The sequence below is a fragment of the Apium graveolens genome, chromosome 7, assembly GCF_009905375.1.
Source record: "Apium graveolens cultivar Ventura chromosome 7, ASM990537v1, whole genome shotgun sequence".
In the NCBI taxonomy this organism is placed as follows: domain Eukaryota; kingdom Viridiplantae; phylum Streptophyta; class Magnoliopsida; order Apiales; family Apiaceae; genus Apium; species Apium graveolens.
Window position 1 is genome coordinate 30,530,211 of NC_133653.1, and position 17,368 is coordinate 30,547,578.

The 17,368-nt window shown below is 34.9% G+C and overlaps 2 protein-coding genes across 4 annotated transcripts; one reads left to right on the forward strand and one right to left on the reverse strand.

Moving 5' to 3' along the window:
• The first annotated feature begins 3,369 nt into the window (after nucleotides 1-3,369).
• LOC141671471 (uncharacterized) lies at nucleotides 3,370-10,821 on the forward strand. Of its 3 annotated transcripts, XR_012555143.1 has the most exons (4): nucleotides 3,370-6,493; nucleotides 6,658-8,136; nucleotides 8,236-9,945; nucleotides 10,021-10,821. XR_012555143.1 is itself a non-coding variant. In XM_074477742.1 (2 exons), the coding sequence occupies exons 1-2, from the start codon at nucleotides 3,532-3,534 to the stop codon at nucleotides 7,038-7,040; spliced, it is 3,345 nt and encodes a 1,114-aa protein (XP_074333843.1). In that variant the 5' UTR covers nucleotides 3,370-3,531; the 3' UTR covers nucleotides 7,041-10,821. The 3 variants fall into 3 exon arrangements, 1 of the variants encoding a protein (XP_074333843.1); XR_012555142.1 differs by having other exon boundaries at nucleotides 6,658-9,945; XM_074477742.1 differs by having other exon boundaries at nucleotides 6,658-10,821.
• A 3,796-nt stretch (nucleotides 10,822-14,617) lies between these two features.
• Nucleotides 14,618-15,365, reverse strand: LOC141673465 (uncharacterized). Its single transcript, XM_074480216.1, has 3 exons — nucleotides 15,081-15,365; nucleotides 14,752-14,859; nucleotides 14,618-14,677 (listed from the first exon to the last, which is right to left on the reverse strand). Exons 1-3 carry the CDS (start codon nucleotides 15,363-15,365, stop codon nucleotides 14,618-14,620), a joined length of 453 nt encoding a protein of 150 aa, XP_074336317.1.
• Between the last annotated feature and the right edge of the window lie 2,003 nt (nucleotides 15,366-17,368).

Consider the following 17,368-nt stretch of genomic DNA (forward strand, 5'->3'; position numbering starts at 1 on the left):
TTTTTTTTTTCTGAATTAAAGTTTTATGTTTAAACTTTTATTCAAAAAAAGAAAATTTAAAAAAACATTATAAAATTATATTTTATAGAAGTGTCCAAATAAGTGTAAACAGTGAAGGTATATAACTCCATGGGACGGAGGTAGTATAAAGGAAGAAAAAATTGAAGGCCCATCCCCGACCCCTATAATTTATGAAACGGCCCTGGCTTCACTAACAAAGTCACCAACCGAGTGGAGACGAAGTATATTTAGGGTAATCGACGAGCACCTAGGAACGATAATGCCTTGAACACAGGGTATGTTTCCCTGCATTATGCTCACTTAAAGGACATTTTTGATGGCTAATTGACAAGCACCGAGACTATTCTGCAGCATGCGCACTACCTAATATCCAATTTCTAAATTGCTTCGCGAATTTTGCCACTGACAAATATAGTCAAACACTTAAAAGATTAATATGATTGCCACTTCAAAGATTAATACGATTGCTTTCCAATAACATTGACTAAAACCTTCAAAACCTGTATTTCTTGACTTGCAAAGTTGACAACCCAAATAAATGGCCGGGAGTGGAGACGGACAATGCGGTAAAACAAAGACTTCGTTTCTGGAGAATTGACAAGCACTTAAAATTCTCTCTCTAAAATTCTATATTCCGTGTCTTTTGCAACATGCGCATTTTCCAATATTCGATTTCTAAAGTCCTTCCCATATATCGCTATTGAAGTCAATAAGATTGCTTTCTAATAATGCCATCAACTAGAGCCGCAAATGAACAGAACCGTTTGTGAACAAAACTTGAGATCGGCTCATATAGGTGAACTCGATTCGGTTTGTTTGCTTAAACGAGCCGATCATGGACTTAAAACTGAGTTTGGATAGTTAAACGACCCGAGCCGTGTTTTTTGTATGTTCGGCTCGAACTCGGCTCGTTTAGCTCAGACTCGGCTCGAGTTCGGCTCGAACTCGGTAATTTGGTTCGGCTCGGATAAAGTTTATATAGATAACAAATAATAAATATTTATTAAACACTTGCATAATTTTTTTTATTAGAATTTAAGATATATTCGGGGGAATTAGTAAAGCCCCGCCTATAAATATTATATTACTGGTCTTAATCTTAGGTGTACAAATCTTATGTACTATATTTCTATTCCTACACCGGTATTTTATTTTATTTAGATTTTTCAAAAAAATTTAAATTCTTATAAAACAGTTTTTATAATATCATATTCAAATCATTTTTATTAATATATAATATTTATATTTAAATCATTTTAACAATATTTATATGAACAATAGTGTAATTTTATAAAATTTACAGGAAATTGTATATTTTTTTGTTATAATTCTGTATCTTTCACGGATCGGTTGAAACCACTTTTTAGAAAATGAATATCGATTATTCAATTTTACAAACTTGTCAAAAAAAAATCATAAAATTATCGATATTTTTCTCAAAATAAAAATTACAAATGTGAGATTTGAATATACTAATTTGTCAAGTTAGTCACCTACCAGAGAGAATATATTACAAAACAAGTGTAGAGTGTGAGTGTGCGTATATAATTATAAGACAAGACTAGTATTCGATCTCCATACACCTGTAAAATTATAAAACTAAACTTTAAGGTTGATCGATTAAAAAATTTATGTGAACTGTTAGTGGATAACTCGATCATGTTTATACTCGCCTCGAGTTTGCCTCGAGTTCGGCTCAGCTCGGTGTTCGTGAACAAACTCGTGTTCGGCTCGAATTCAGCTCGGTTCTTAAACTCGGCTCGGCTCGTTTAAAAAAAAGTGAAGTTCAGCTTAGTTCGGACAAAATTCGGCTCGGTTTATTAGTTTCCAACTCTAGCCATAGGCTAAATTCTTTAAAGATTTTATTATTTCTTGACTTGCAAAGTCGCCAACAGTAAGGAATGGCTGGAGCGAGAAACTCAAAATTGGTAATACTAATAAACAGAAGAGAGTTTCAATCTATTTTTGCTATTTTTTATATTAAATGGTATCAAAAAAATAGAAAAAGTTTTTAATTTTTAATTTCCTTTAAAATTTTTACAAAACTAAACATGTGATTTGGATATAGCCTTACAAAAATTCAAGTTAATTTTTAGAAACTATAAGTATCTTAATTACCTTTTAAATGTTTACTAGTGGAAGAAAGTAAGCTTACCATATTATTTTTTGTCAAGGAGAAAAGAAAATAACAAAAAATGCTATTTAATCTTGGACCCCAAAAAAATTTTCCATGAACCACCCAACATTCACATTATTTTCACAAATTAAAATAGTCTAAATTGCCAAATTAGTCATGTCATATTAATATACTATTTGGAATCAATTTTGGTTACCCTGCATTATTCAACAAAAAAATCATATTAATATTCTTAACGTTTTTCAAATAGTTTATATATGAAATTATGTTATAAAGCTTAATTGTTGGACGTTAACTTATTTATTATCTTTATATTATTTAAATTAAAAACTCTAGATTTTGAAAACAATGTAATATATTTTATAAGATAAATTAATTTGTTATGTTATATTTTTGAATCAATTCTTTTTGAGCATCTGTCTTTTAAACATTGTAAATTAGAAATATAACTTATTATTTTTTAAATTTTAAAAAATTTATTAAAAACAAAACATAGCTAAAATTGTACTCTCTTTTTTTAATAGTAGCTAATCCGCAGCCGCTACCCTTCGGGTGCGCACTGCCGTGAGCAAGAGATAGTTTTCCCCTCTTTAACTAACTGAGTCAACCCTTGCGGACACTAAAATTGTACTTTATAACAAACAAAATAAAAAAATGACAAAACTTGAAAGTAAAATTGCGGGCACTAAAATTCTATTGATCTTTTTAGTAAATTATATTTTACAATGTACAGAATAAATTGAAAGTAAATGCTACATATGGCAAAATAATTCTCAAAAGGTTTTTTTTGCACAAAGCATGTTTTAATCAGTGTACTCGTATTAACACATAGGGGACCTTGACCTTTAGAGAAAACAATCCATCATAAATGAACACCTCGTATCTTGAATTTTTTTTAAGGTTTCTAGAATTATTCATAGATTAGTATACAATAAAATTTGATATATATGAGATTTGAGAGACAAAGGTGTCCGATGAGAGGGTGGCCGAGGAGCCGTTAGAATTTGATATTAATATTCTAATTTTTTTAGTACTTGTTGACATTAAAAATATAAAATATTGATGAAAACAAATTTAGTGTGAGACTCAAAATAATGAGAAAGCTGCTTCTATGATAAGGGTAAAGGTGTTTATCGATGCATAGGGACTAGCATGTCAACTGTTGGCATTTAAAATTGATGTTTGACTATTTCATCTCTGGGTTTCAGACTTCAATTTTGAACTTTGAAGTGTGGAGTAAAAATGTAAGTGCATCTGCAGAGTCTAACCAAGTGCTATAAGTAGAGAGTAGAGACTATGTTTCTGTCATACCTCCATTCTACACTGCTAATACTTTAACCCCTGCACCATTTTCTCTTCTAAATCCTTCTACCATGATTCTCAACTTTTTACGATTTAACATTCTCTTAATTCTTGTATTAGGAACCTCTACAACACTTGTATATTCATTTTCAAGCAATGTCACTGATGAACAAGCTTTGCTTTCATTCAAATATTCAATAACATATGACCCATCGGGTGTGCTAGACTCATGGAACACTTCCAGCCAATTCTGTCATTGGACAGGTGTTACATGTAGCCGTAGACGACAGAGGGTTACAGTTCTTAACCTCTCCTCACTACACTTGGTGGGTACATTGTCACCTCACATCGGAAATCTGTCCTTTCTCGGGGCTATTTACCTCGATCAAAACAGCTTTCATGGCCCAATTCCAAATGAAATTGGCCGACTATTGCGCCTACAAAATCTTTCTGTGGGGAACAACTCGTTTGAAGGAAGATTTCCCGCCAATTTGAATCATTGTATAGATATCCGGCTGATCAATTTGCAGAACAACCATCTTGAAGGAGAATTAGCTATTGACTTTGCTTCTTGGTCTAAGCTTGATGTGTTTTCTCTTGCAAACAATCATTTTAGTGGATTAATCTCACCTTCAATAGGAAATATGTCATCGCTTCGTTATCTTTATCTAAATGATAACAATCTATGGGGGAGCATTCCAAATGAAATTGGTCGACTGGTTCGCCTACAATATCTTTATCTGGACTTAAATTCTTTTCAGGGTGCATTTCCAGTCAATTTAAGTCATTGTGTAGATATTAGAGATATCAGTATGCCTGGCAACAATCTTGAAGGGGAACTACCCACTGATTTTTCTTCTTGGTCTAAACTTGATGTGTTTCATCTTGGAAGTAATCATTTTACGGGACCAATTCCATCATCGATAGGGAATATATCATCTCTTCGTGTACTTTTTCTAGGTGGTAATAATCTAGTGGGGAGGATACCTTTTGATGTTTCTAATCTTGCAAAATTAGAGGTCCTTGTTCTTTCGGTAAACAGTTTGTCAGGCATGGTTCCACTGCAACTTTTCAACAATTCATTCCTCTATGCTGTTGGTCTTGCCCGGAATGAGCTAGAAGGAACGTTTCCTCCAGATTTTGGTTTCACCCTTCCTAAGCTGCAAAAGTTTGTTGTGGCTGAAAACAGATTTTCAGGCCAGCTTCCAGCATCAATAGTTAATGCGTCCAATTTGGTAATACTTGATATCACGGAAAACAATATTACTGGGTCTATACCTAATAGTTTTGGTAGCCTTTCTAATATTGAATTTCTATCTTTGGGTCGGAATCCACTTGGAGATAATATGCGCCCCATTACCTGGAGCTGCTTTAATTCTTTGGCCAATTGTACCCATCTAAAGGTATTGGGCTTACAAAAGACTAGTTTAGCAGGGCAACTCCCAAATTTAATTGTAAATCTTTCCACCACTATGGAGCAACTGTTTCTGACTGGAAACGACATATACGGAAGCATACCTCGTGAAATCGGAAAACTAAAGAACATGAGAATACTTTCTTTGTCTGATAATTTATTAAAGGGGACCATACCAGAATCAATGAGAGAGCTATCTAAATTGGGGGCACTAGTTTTGCATGACAACAACATTTCAGGATCAATTCCAACTTCCATTGGCAACCTTACTCAATTAGTTTTTTTCAGTTTGGACAATAATATGCTCCAAGGAAACATACCTCCTCAATTATTCAACATCTCAACCTTAGAAAATTTGTACCTTTCTAAAAATAAGCTTAGCGGTGTAATACCTGATGAAATTGTGTTTTCTTCTCATTGTCTACACCTCGATTTGTCCCTGAATCTATTCACAGGATCATTACCTTATCAAATTGGAAGGTTGAAACAATTGGCTCGACTAGATGTTTCGAACAACAAATTAACAGGTGATCTACCTGCTACCCTGGGTGGATGTGTGATGTTAGAGGAGCTACATATGGCAGGAAACAGTTTTCAAGGTAAAATTCCTTCCTCTTTCAAAGCTTTAAAAAATCTTGCATTTTTAGATCTTTCAAACAATAATTTCTCTGGGAGTATTCCCAGTTTTTTTGATGGATTGCTAATGATATTCCTCAACTTGTCGCACAACAACCTTGGAGGACAAGTATCAAAAAAAGGTCTCTTTTCCAATGTTAGTGCTTTTTCGATCATTGGAAATTTGGAGCTTTGCGGAGGTATTCAAGTATTGAATTTGCCTGCTTGTCCTGCTAAAGTCTCGAGGAATAAGAAAAATGCATTATCGAGTAGAATGATACTCATCCTAGTCCTTGTACCCCTCAGTATTTTGTTAGCATGTCTTGCTTCAATTTTCTATCGACGTCGAAATTCCAAGAAGTTGAAAGACCCCATTCCCATTTTAAAGGGTAGCCAATATCCCAAACTTTCATACCAAGACCTTTTACTCGCTACAAATGGGTTTTCTCCAAACAGTTTGCTCGGTGAAGGAAGATACGGTTCCGTTTATAAAGGAGTTCTCGAATCAGGGGAACTTATAGTTGCTGTGAAAGTACTAAACGTTGAAGTTCGTGGAGCCAACAAGAGTTTTTTGGCAGAGTGTGAAATGTTGAGGAACATTCGTCATCGGAATCTTATCAAAATCATCACAGCATGCTCTAGCATCGATTACAAGGGAAATGACTTCAAGGCATTGGTTTTTGAGCTCTTGACTAACGGGAGTTTGGACAGCTGGTTGCATCCAAGTCCTAATCAGCATCAAGGAAATGAAAGAAATTTAACTCTACTCCAAAGACTAAATATTGCCATTGACATTGCACAAGGAATCCATTATCTACATCATCATAGTCATGCAAGTATCATTCATTCTGACATAAAACCAAGTAACATTCTTCTTGACGAGGATTTCATTGCTCATATTGGTGATTTTGGTCTGGCAAGGTTTTCATTTGCTACAAGTGATATCAATCAGGCACAAATGAGTTCAACTGGTGTCCGTGGAACAGTTGGATACGTTCCACCAGGTGACTTTTCATGTTGTTTTTTTATTAATATTCAGTACCGCTTTAAATATTGAGTTACTCGATTACTATATTTTGCTTAATTACCGGACATTTTCAGACTGAAAAGTATCTTACATCAAAAACTGTTTTTATATGCCAATCATATAAACCCTTTTCTTGCGCAGAGTATGGACTATGTGGGGAGATATCAACAGAGGGAGATGTCTACAGTTATGGAATTCTTCTACTAGAAATGTTTTCTGGGAAACGGCCTACAGAAAGCAGCATACTAATGGACAATAACAAGGATCTTCATGACTATGTGAGGAAGGCACTCCCGCAAAGATTGATGGAAATTGTTGATCCACAGATTGTACTAGGTCATGAAGAACATGGCTCGAATGTAAATAAATTACACAGAAGGGATCTCATGGAGGTATGTGTGGCATCAGTATTTGAAGTGGGGATATTATGTTCCGGAGAGACTCCACAAAAACGCATTGAGATTAGTGTTGCTATTACATTGTTGCATGTGGCAAGAGACAAATTTTTGCAGTGCGGTCAATAATCTGGTTGAGAATGACAAGGAAGAATGTGTACCTATGTACTTCCCATAATTCTATCCATTTATATTTTTAAGATCCATGTGTTGAAATCTTTCTTAACAGACTGCATCAGCCTGTCTAAAGCGGCTATTGACTTCAGGTGCAGCTTTTTTTGTCTGTCTTTGATATTTACTATGTAAGGTCCCAATTTACCATTCAATATCTTAATTTACTATCTATATTCTGCTCCTGCTCATGGAAAGGTTTTAATTACTGGAGTCTACTTGATTTTTGAGAGGCGTTAGGTACTGTACTTGGTACTTTATGATTAGCCTGATGACAATCACAACTTGGATTTGGATTAGCCTGATTCTTGACTTAATTTGTTCTTGTACACTATTTGATTTTTAAGATTTTTTTCGTGTAGATATTGCAATTATGTTACTTGTTATGTATGCTAAGATGCATGCTGGTTATATATGCTAGTATATTTCTATTTTAATGCAATAAAGAAAAGCCAAGGAAAAATTTGCATTAGGTGTGATTAGTGCAGTATTTGTAACGGTAAATTGGTAACCTAAGTGCGTACGGATTTACTTCTAGTTTTCCCTTATTCCAGTAACTCCGGTTGTCGTAACCACCTAGTTTGATTATTTACGTTTTTTCTTCTACTAAGTGTATTAATATTCAAGTGCTAGATAAAGTTATTACTGATATACTAAAAGGACAAGTCGGAAAGTTAATAGATTGCCTTTATTTATTCACAAACAACCAGCACATATCCATAAACTAACCTTGGAGTTCTAACTTGGAGAAACCCTCATTAAGGCATTTTCAATTAATTATCATATTTCATCTGCAATTTTCTGAGTTGTAGCTCATTTGGCTTCAGTACAATATCCGAGCCTTCAAAAGTATGTGACCTATTACCAAAATCTTACCACCTATCTGATATCTTAACTAGGTATTTTGTTATATTTTTCTAAAATTTGATGCAGTTAATTGGTGAGCCTGGACGCGGGCATTTTTTGGTGTAAGCAGGTGGACAAAGTCAAGCAGAATTTGTACTCAAGGCACTGCTAAGTACTAGAGATTCTATGCTAATAACACTTGCTTGAGGTAAATATATAACACTTTGCAACAGTTTAACTATCTATTCTATAAGATGCTCATTTTAGATCAACCAAAACCACAAACTCAAGTTTTTAGTGCTACTAGGATGATGAAATGAGCCCTGTTTGTTTGCTGGATTATCCTGGAAAAAGTGGATTTGATTCAATTGTCACTTTCACCCTAGGTGATGCAAGTTGCACCAATCTAACAAGAGTTTAGAGCTCATTAAATGTTTTGGCCATACTACCGAGAGATGAGAGATCCGTGTAATGCAGCTTAAGAGAAGAGTTATCCTGCTATCTTGTGAAGTCAGATTGTTTAGTACCTTAAAACTCAGATAGGATGACCCAATCAAGTAGGGACCTTTTTAGCTTGCAGGCTTTCGAGGATACTCTTGCAATCCTAAGATACACTAGTTTTGGGTTGTGATTTCAAAGGTTGAAGACATGGTACAGATATTCAATTTCCTTCCTTCTTTAAAACTATAAGAGTAGTTTAAAAAACACAGCGAATGAAAAACAAACCGTAAAATTCAACTGCTGTGATTCCGTTATATCTTTCACCATGTTTGAATCCCCTGGATCATTGTTATTCTCCATTTTCTCCTCTTCATCTGGATTAAGCAACACTTGAGACGTCTCTGCAGAATATCCTTCAAATTTTTAACTGCCACTTCATTACATTGTGGCCAAGTCATATCTTGTGAAACAAATTCGTAGATCTTCTTCACCTCAATAAAGCTGAATCCAGGCGTCAGAGTCGATCCACTTTCAGCCATTTTTGTACGAGTTATTCCATATCTTAGCTTCAGCCTATATATGTGATAGCCCCAATTAATCACTAGCATCTTTACGTCATCTTCATATCTAAACTTGAATATATGCCCATGAATCAAATCGAACACCCAATCAATAATATCTACATACTCCTATGTTCTTCCAGGAGGGGAAGGGGTCATTCATTGAGAAATTTTACTTTGGTGGTTTAAACAGATTTTCGGACCCGATTCCACCATCAATAGTTAATGCAACCAATTTAGTTATACTTGATATACAGGGAAACGATATTACCGGGCCTACACCAAATAAATTGGGTAGCCTTTCTAATCTTCAAACCCTAGATCTGGGTTCTAATCCACTTGGAGAGAATATGCAACCGATGACTTGAGCTTCTTCAATTCGTTGGTCATTTGTACCCAACTAGAGGATTTGGGCTTATACTGGAGTAACATAAGAGGGCAGCTCCCAAATGCAATCGTAAATCTCTCCACTGGTATGGAGAAACTATATCTGCACGGAAACCACGTATTACGGAAGCATACCTCATGAAACTGGAAAACTTGTGAACCTGTGAGTACTAGATTTGAGTGACAATTTGATAAATGGGACCATTCCAGAATCAGTTGGAGAGCTATCAACTTTAGGACAACTTGATTTGAGTAAAGACAACATTTCAGGATCAATTCCAACTTCCGTCAACAAGTTTACTCAATTAGTTAGTCTCTATTTGGAGATAACATGCTCCGAGGAAGCCTACTTACTCAAGTGTTTAACATCTCAACTTTAAAGCATTTGGACCTTGCTAACAACAAGCTTAGCGGTATAATACCTGACGAAGCTGTGTTTTCTTCCCATTGTCAATACCTTAATTTGTCCAACAATCTATTCACCGGCCCACTTCCATCCAATATTGGTACCTTCAAACAATTAGTTCGACTTGATTTGTCGTATAACAAACTCACAGGAGATATACCTACTACCCTTGATGGATGTTTGATGTTGGAGGAGCTCTCTGTAGTAGAAAACCATTTTCAAGGTAAAATTTCATCCTCTTTCAAAGTATTGAAAAATCTTTAGTTGTGCCAGTTTTATTAACCCTTTAGTTGTGCAGAGTACGGGATGGGTGTGAGACATTTGCAGTGGGAGATGTGTATAGTTATGGAATTATTCTACTAGAAATGTTTTCGGGGAAGTGGCCTACAGATAGCACCATATTAATAAACAATGACAAGGATCTTCATGATTATGTAAGGAAGGCCCTCCCGCAAAGAGTGGCAAAGAGTGGCAAAGAGTGATGGACATTGTTGATCCACAGATTGTACTCGATCAAGAAGAACATGACTCAAATATAAATCATTCACACAGCAGGGCTCTCATGGAGGTTTGCCTGGCATCATTATTTGAAGTGGGAATATTATGTTCCGGAGAGACTCCACAAAAATGCATTGACATTGATGTTGCTATTACGTTGTTACATGTGGCAAGAGACAAGCTTCAGCAGTGCAATCAGTAATCTGGTTGAGATTGACAAGGTACTTCCCCTAATTATATCCATTTATATTTGTAAGTTTCGATCTGTAAGTTCCATGACTTGAAACCTTTATTAACATATTGGAATTAGTTTTACGCTGAGACATGTTGGTTTATCTGAAGGTTCCATGAGTAAAACCTTTCTACTAAAGAATTTTTGTTCCTTGCTCTAGCATCTCCCTATCCTGTAAAACTGATACCGAATTTATGTTCTGGACTGCATCAACCTGTGTAAAGCGATTATTGACTTAATGATGATAACTGCAACTTGATACTATACTTATGATCAAACGTGATTTAATTTTGAGAGGCCTGTACTTGGTATTTTATGATTAGCCCGATGACGATTACAACTTGGATTTGGTGAGTCTCTAGTTCAACCTTAACGATTCTTGACTTAATTGATCGGGTCCACTGTTTTTGTCATAACTACCTAGTTTGATTTTTACTTTTTTTTGTCTACTTAGTTTATTTCTTCACAAAGGAAATTATTTCACCCAAATAATTTTGCTTCCTGTATGTTCATTATGTAAGTTGAATTTTCCGGGTTAAGGCCCTTTTATTATTATGTAGGTGTAAATTTCTATATCAGTTCGTGCTTTTGGTATATGAGTTCATACCTTTGGTCCCGTGATTAATATGTTTACATGTTCCAAAACTTTGATTTTATAAATTAATTTGTACTAATTTATTTTTGTTAGTTGCTTGCTTTTCTTCCAATTATTTGATGAAAGGTTTGATACTTTTTTTGGGTTCTTTTTCCAGTTTTAGTGTTCCATTTTAGTTATTGTTGGATAAAAATGGTATTAATTATTGTGATACAACCCTTTGCATGTTTTAGGTTTTTTGAATGTTTGATTAGATCTCTCATACACTTTATTTAGAGATGGTAATGATGAAAAGATCTTTGTTGGTATACAGCTTTATCTCCAAGTCATAGGCTTTGTTGGTAAAAAGCGATATACAAAATACTATCGCTTAAAAAACCGATGTCAAAAAGAACTTTTACATCGTAGCGTCTCTGACCGATGTTAAAGCACCAATGTTGTATGAAGTATTTCCAGTAGTGTACTTCCTCTTAAAAATAAGCTTTAGTTGTTCTAAGGTGAAGTAATCCACATTCAAACAAGGGTGTATCATTCTGATTTGCATTGATGATAGAATATCTATTTCTACTTAAAAATATAATTGTCGGCCCTTTAATTTCTAAAAGCCTTTCTGCATTAGTAGTTTGATTGCCACAACCTAATTGTCGCTATTGATTTATGTATAATTTTGTTTAAGATATATAGCTAGCCGGTTAGGTGGTTGTCAGATATTGAGTGGGTTAAATATCAAAGCGGTCACTCAACTGAAGGGCATATATCAGTTTAATCATCAAACTTAATGGGGTATCATTTGGATCACTAAAGTCATAATAAATATCAAACAGATACCTCAAAATATGTGCTCGGGAATTAAAATTTATTTTATGGAGTTCTGAACATTTTTCTTATATCCCATTACAACCAAATGAAAAGTTATGAATTCATAGTATTTTAGATGATTTTGTGTGATTTTTAAAAATTTATCTACTAATTATTTTTATTTAAATAAAGAAAATGACTACAAAATTAAAAATAAATAGTAGATAATTTTTTTAAAATCTTACTATATTATGTAAAATACTAGAATTCATACATTTTCATTTGGTTGTAATAGGATTCAAGAAAAATATATAAAACTCCATAAAATAAATTTTAATTCTCGAGCACATATTTTGAGGCATATGTTTAATATTTATAATAACTTTAGTGATTCAAATGATACACCGTTAATTTTGATGATTAAACTGATATATGACTTTCAGTTGAGTGACCACTTTGATATTTAACCCGATATTGAGTTGGGCCATGCTTTTACTCTTCCGCGCTTGGCAAGTTCTCTATTTTTCTTTTCTTGAAGATTTAAAATAGACCACATTTAGTTTCGGTAAGTTTATTCACCTCATTAATTGCATGCCATTGATCTATGAATTATGATAAATATTTGATGTGTCCGTGTGTTTAATAATATAATCAGACAGTTTGCTAACTCTTAGATCCTCAATTTGAGACAATTTTATACTTTGATCTGTTTAACGACAGCTCTGTTTCACATCTGATATCTGTAAGTTCATTCTTTTCATCACTTGTGTGCCAGTCATCTCTTAAATGACTTTCGGAGAGATAGATAATACTGCCTGCTAATTAAATATGATAGACTTGTAAAGTCGTTCAGGGCCCAAACTAACTGAAGTCATCTGCAGGAGTCACTAAAAGTATATCAACTAATCGATGCCTGCTAGTAAAGATGGATGCTAGTAATCAACTCTTCGACCCAATAATACACTGATGATGTTTTTGGTATTGGACTATGAACCAAGCATACTGTCCATATTTTTGCAGCTAGGTAGAAATTTAAGCTGTTCGACAATCTAGATGAGCATCTTATTAATAGATGCAGAGTTTTAACAAAAACAAGTAACAGGGTGTGAACAAAAACAGAGTTTCAAGAATTATATGTAATGCAGAACAATAAGAAGGTCATTGCAGAAAGAAAGTAAGTCTGATTTTCACTCATTTCACATATGGTTCATACAAGCCCCTGAATTTCTACAATAAATTCCAATCACCCAATTTTATTTAGTAGAATTAGTTGACAGGTCAATGTCTTCCCAATCAATAAATGTAGTGATTAATTTTTATCAAATTGTGCTTGACTTGTAAAGTCACCAGGACCTAATGAAATGGCTTGCTGGAGAGAAACAATCTTGACAAGCACTTTTTTCCTCCCAATCATAAAGTTAATACAATAGAAATACGGGTTAATTGCAATGTGCAACCCTTTGATTTGGTCAATTGTCAGTTTGGTACCAATAGTTTGCATATTTGCAGTTCGCACCCGGGACATTTTAGTGCGCCGCATATTGCACCCTTCCATCAGTGTTCCGTTATATTGTGTCGTTAGTTTGGATGTACGGAAGGGTTAAATTATCCTTAAAATTATAAAGTCCCCAACGGTCATATCCTCCTTCTCCCTCCTTATATAAGTTAAGTTGTATGTTATACGTATATGCCCATAGAACCAATTTGTTGAATAAAAATGAGTGAAAGGTGTGTATGTGGAGGAGCATGACTTATTGTCAAAACTGCTTAGACGAACTTAAATGTCGGTCGACGTTTTATATCGTGCGACCGATGTCATCATTTCTGGTGGTTGGATGCACTGTTGTGTGAGCGTTCAAGAGGGGCTTTTACGGAGGATTAACTATCTTGAAAGCCTTCAAAGTGAAGCTGAAGTTAGGAGGAGTGTAGCTTGTTTAAATGAAGTTGATGGGCAAAGAATGATTCAAGATGAAAAATCAAGTAGCAACGTCACACTAACTTTGTTGGTTGTGACATGGATGACAATCTTACTCTACTGGATTTGCAAGACAGAAGTTGTAGAAGAGGTGTAATAATTCATTTGTAATCACCTGTTTTCTTTAGTTGTTGCATTTAGTATAGTAGGTGGTTGTTGCATTTAGTTTAGTTTAATTTAGTATAGTTGGATGTTGTTGCATTAAGTGTATCTGAATTTGGTATATTGTAATAAAAATGGGGTTGCTAAATTGTAGTTGGATGTTTATGCATTTGAAGTTGTTATTTGAAAGGTGTACTTTAACTTGAGCAAACCAAAACATAACACGAAAAATAAGTTCCAAATTGCCATAAACTGAGTTCCAAACTGTCATAAACTTAGTTCACTTACACATAAGCATCATTACCAAAAAAAGTTTACCATAAAATAAGACAACACAACATTATATCAATGTTCCCAGAGGAAGTCACCACAAATTCACAAAAATAGTTTGGCACACACGGATATCGTGTTGTAAATGTCTAGCAGCAAGTCACTTAAGTAGCTTTGTTCTTCCTTTTTCCCAACATACTTTTCTTCTTCATTAGTGCAGATTGCAGCTGTTTTAGTGATGTGAATTGATCACCATCTCTGTCCACACAATCCACCCCTGATGGTCCTGCCTGTGCTGATGGTTTAAAGGGCTTCACAATTCCTCCATGAGACTTGGTATTCTTGGTATTGTCATTAGCCCTTCTTGGTGCAGATGCTTTAGCACACATGTTTATTTGAGCTTTCTGAAGATTTGACAATTTCTCCTAAAACACTCTTTGATCTTCTGCATTCTTTTCTTTGGTCTTGGTTTTAAGGTCAACTTTCTACACATACATTAACAAAAGTTACAAAAAAAATTAAACTCAAATTGAAGGAGCAAAATGTAGAGTTCACTCACCCTAGAGGTGCAAGACCTTAAGTTGTGGCCTTCCTGTTTGCAATATGAATACTTTGGAATTGTAGTTTGCCACTTTAGTGCTTCTTCACCATGCTCTTCTTCAGCTTTCTGCAAATCAAATATCAAACAATCTGTTATTGCAAACATTTGAAATAGGAACACCTTATGAATGATAAATGTGAAATTATGAAATCACGCCTTTCTTGGACAACTTCTGACATTGTGCTCTCACTGGCCACAACGTGAGCATCTTAGACTTGTTCCTTGTCTTTTAAACATAGTTGGATTATTGGCTCTAGTTGGAGGAGCATCATTTTTTTCTCCCTAACCTTTTTTGGCCTACCAGGTGTTGTTCTCTTCAATAAAGGCAATGGTTCCTCAACTTCAGTTACTTCCCAATAAGGATCCCCACTTATTGGCTCCAAAATGTGGCTATAAACATGCATGTATGTCTCCTTGTTATAGCATGGATGAATGAAATCCTGAGGGTCCAATTTCTGAAAATGTATGCAGACCACAACATGGAAGTAAGGTATTCCAGTCAATTGCCATTTTCTACAAGCACAACTTCTCTCCTTCAAATCTAGCACTACCTCATGTCCTCCTGCTGACATGGTAACATGATATTTATCTCCACCATTTCAAAATGGACTTGCTTTAGCAGCCAGTTTAATTTACCTAAGTGACATTATTATATGTTATACAACATTGTTAAGGCAAAATAATAGCATTTAGCATAGAAACTGACTTTCAAATTAAATGAGGGGAAACTTACAAATTTATCTTCTTTAAGGCCTTGGTACAAAACTTGGTATTCTTCTTTTCCATGGATAATTTCCTTTGTTGTATCCTCTGCATACATGTCTTGTGGGTATTCTTGAACATTGTAACAATCTCATTATCTCTGTATTTCTTGATTGCATTATTGAAACTCTCACAATTGTTGTTGACAAAGACATCTGATTTACAAACATCTCTAAAATCAGACCTAGACCATTGGGACCTAGGTTTGGCTTCTAACCAATTAAAACAGGTCTTGCTCATCTGCCATTATTAGGTAAAAAATTAGAAAAAAATCTAAGTGTAACTGGGACCAAATTAGAAAAAAATAGAAAAAAATAGAAAAAATTTGAAAAAATTAGAGAGGTAGTAATTAACCTTTTTGATGGATTTCATGTTCATGTTGAAGAAGTAATCTGTGGTTGACCTTGCTGCTAACCACATTGTCTTTGAAATGCCAAGTCCCTTGCATAAACTCTTCATGTTGTTGTACAGGTGCATTACACAGAATCTATGCTCAGATTCTGGGAAATGCCTTTCAAGAGCATTTACAAGACCCTATAATTTAACAGATTATTGTGTAAAGAAGTGAACACATAAAAGAAAAATAAGACAGACATAAACAAAGTAAGTTGTACCTTTTTCCTATCTGAGATGAAAGTGTAAGTTCCAGTTTTTTCTATCATCCAATCTGCTTTCAACAGCCTCAAGAACCAATTCCAACTTGATGTATTATGTGCTTCAATTGTGCCCAGACAATGGGATACATCCCTTCATTTGGATTTGTTCCTACTGCAGTAAGTAATATGCCTCCAAAGGGACCAGTTAGGTGACACCCATCTAGACCAATCAAAGGTCTACACCCATGAAGAAAGCCTTCTTTTAAAGGCCCCAAACACATATACAGTCTTAAAAATCTTCTGCCATCAACACCCATCTCTGCTGCTATCATCATCAACTTGACAGTGGAAGTTGGCATAACCTTCTTCACCTCATTAGCATAGTGATATAACTTTTTGAATTCATCTTCATGTTTTCCAATGATTGCTTCTTTTGCTTTTTTTCAAACCTTTATAAGCCATAGTCTCTGAAATGTGGCATTGTAAGTCATTGACCACCTTAGCATGAAATGCTGCTGTTGGCCAAGTAGGGTTCATCCTCACTTCATTTTCATAAGCTCTTTCTATCCAAGTAGAATTGACTTGCTTCTGAACCCAAGTAGGGTTACATGTGTGTTTATTGTACAAAGTCCTTATCTGGATATTAGTAGATCTTTGTTGTTTAATACCATAACACTTCCATTGGCACCCATCTACACATACCCACTTTTTTTGTCAGAAAGGTTTTTCTTCAGTCTAATTCCTCTCTGGTGTGTAATTGCATGCTTTCTCACAGCCTCCCTAAAAATCTTCCCACTACTAAACAACATCCCCAACTCAAACTTAGGATCTTCCATGTCAGTCACTTCATTAAATTCTGGATACTTTATGTCTTGCTCATCACAGGATGAAATGACCATCATTTCCTCACTACTATCATACTCACTTTCCTCATATTCACTCTCATAATTTCCATATCTCCCTTCATTTACAACTCCATCACCTTCACTGAGAACAGCCTCACCTTCATTGGTTACCCCTTCACCTCCATCACCTTCACATTCATCCTTACCACCAGTATCTTGAAAATCACCTTGCTCTTTGTCTGTTGGATTCTGACTCTCATAAATAATTGAATCAAACAGGTCTTCATCTGTTGGATGTAACTCCTCTTTATCTTGTTCTTCATTTTGAACCATATCAGTCACCATATCCACCCATGTTTTCAGCTTGTCATT

Bases quoted from the DNA above. Each gene is read 5' to 3' on its own strand.
- LOC141673465 (XM_074480216.1), bottom strand. From the start codon at position 15,365: ATGTCAGCAGGAGGACATGAGGTAGTGCTAGATTTGAAGGAGAGAAGT. The intron at 14,860-15,080 runs GTTAGGGAGAAA...TTTGATTTGCAG, and splicing joins CACCTGGTAGGCCAAAAAAG to AAAGCTGAAGAAGAGCATGG. The intron at 14,678-14,751 runs GTGAGTGAACTC...ATGTATGTGTAG, and splicing joins TAAGGTCTTGCACCTCTAGG to AAAGTTGACCTTAAAACCAA.
- LOC141671471 (XM_074477742.1), top strand. From the start codon at position 3,532: ATGATTCTCAACTTTTTACGATTTAACATTCTCTTAATTCTTGTATTA. The intron at 6,494-6,657 runs GTGACTTTTCAT...TTTCTTGCGCAG, and splicing joins AGTTGGATACGTTCCACCAG to AGTATGGACTATGTGGGGAG.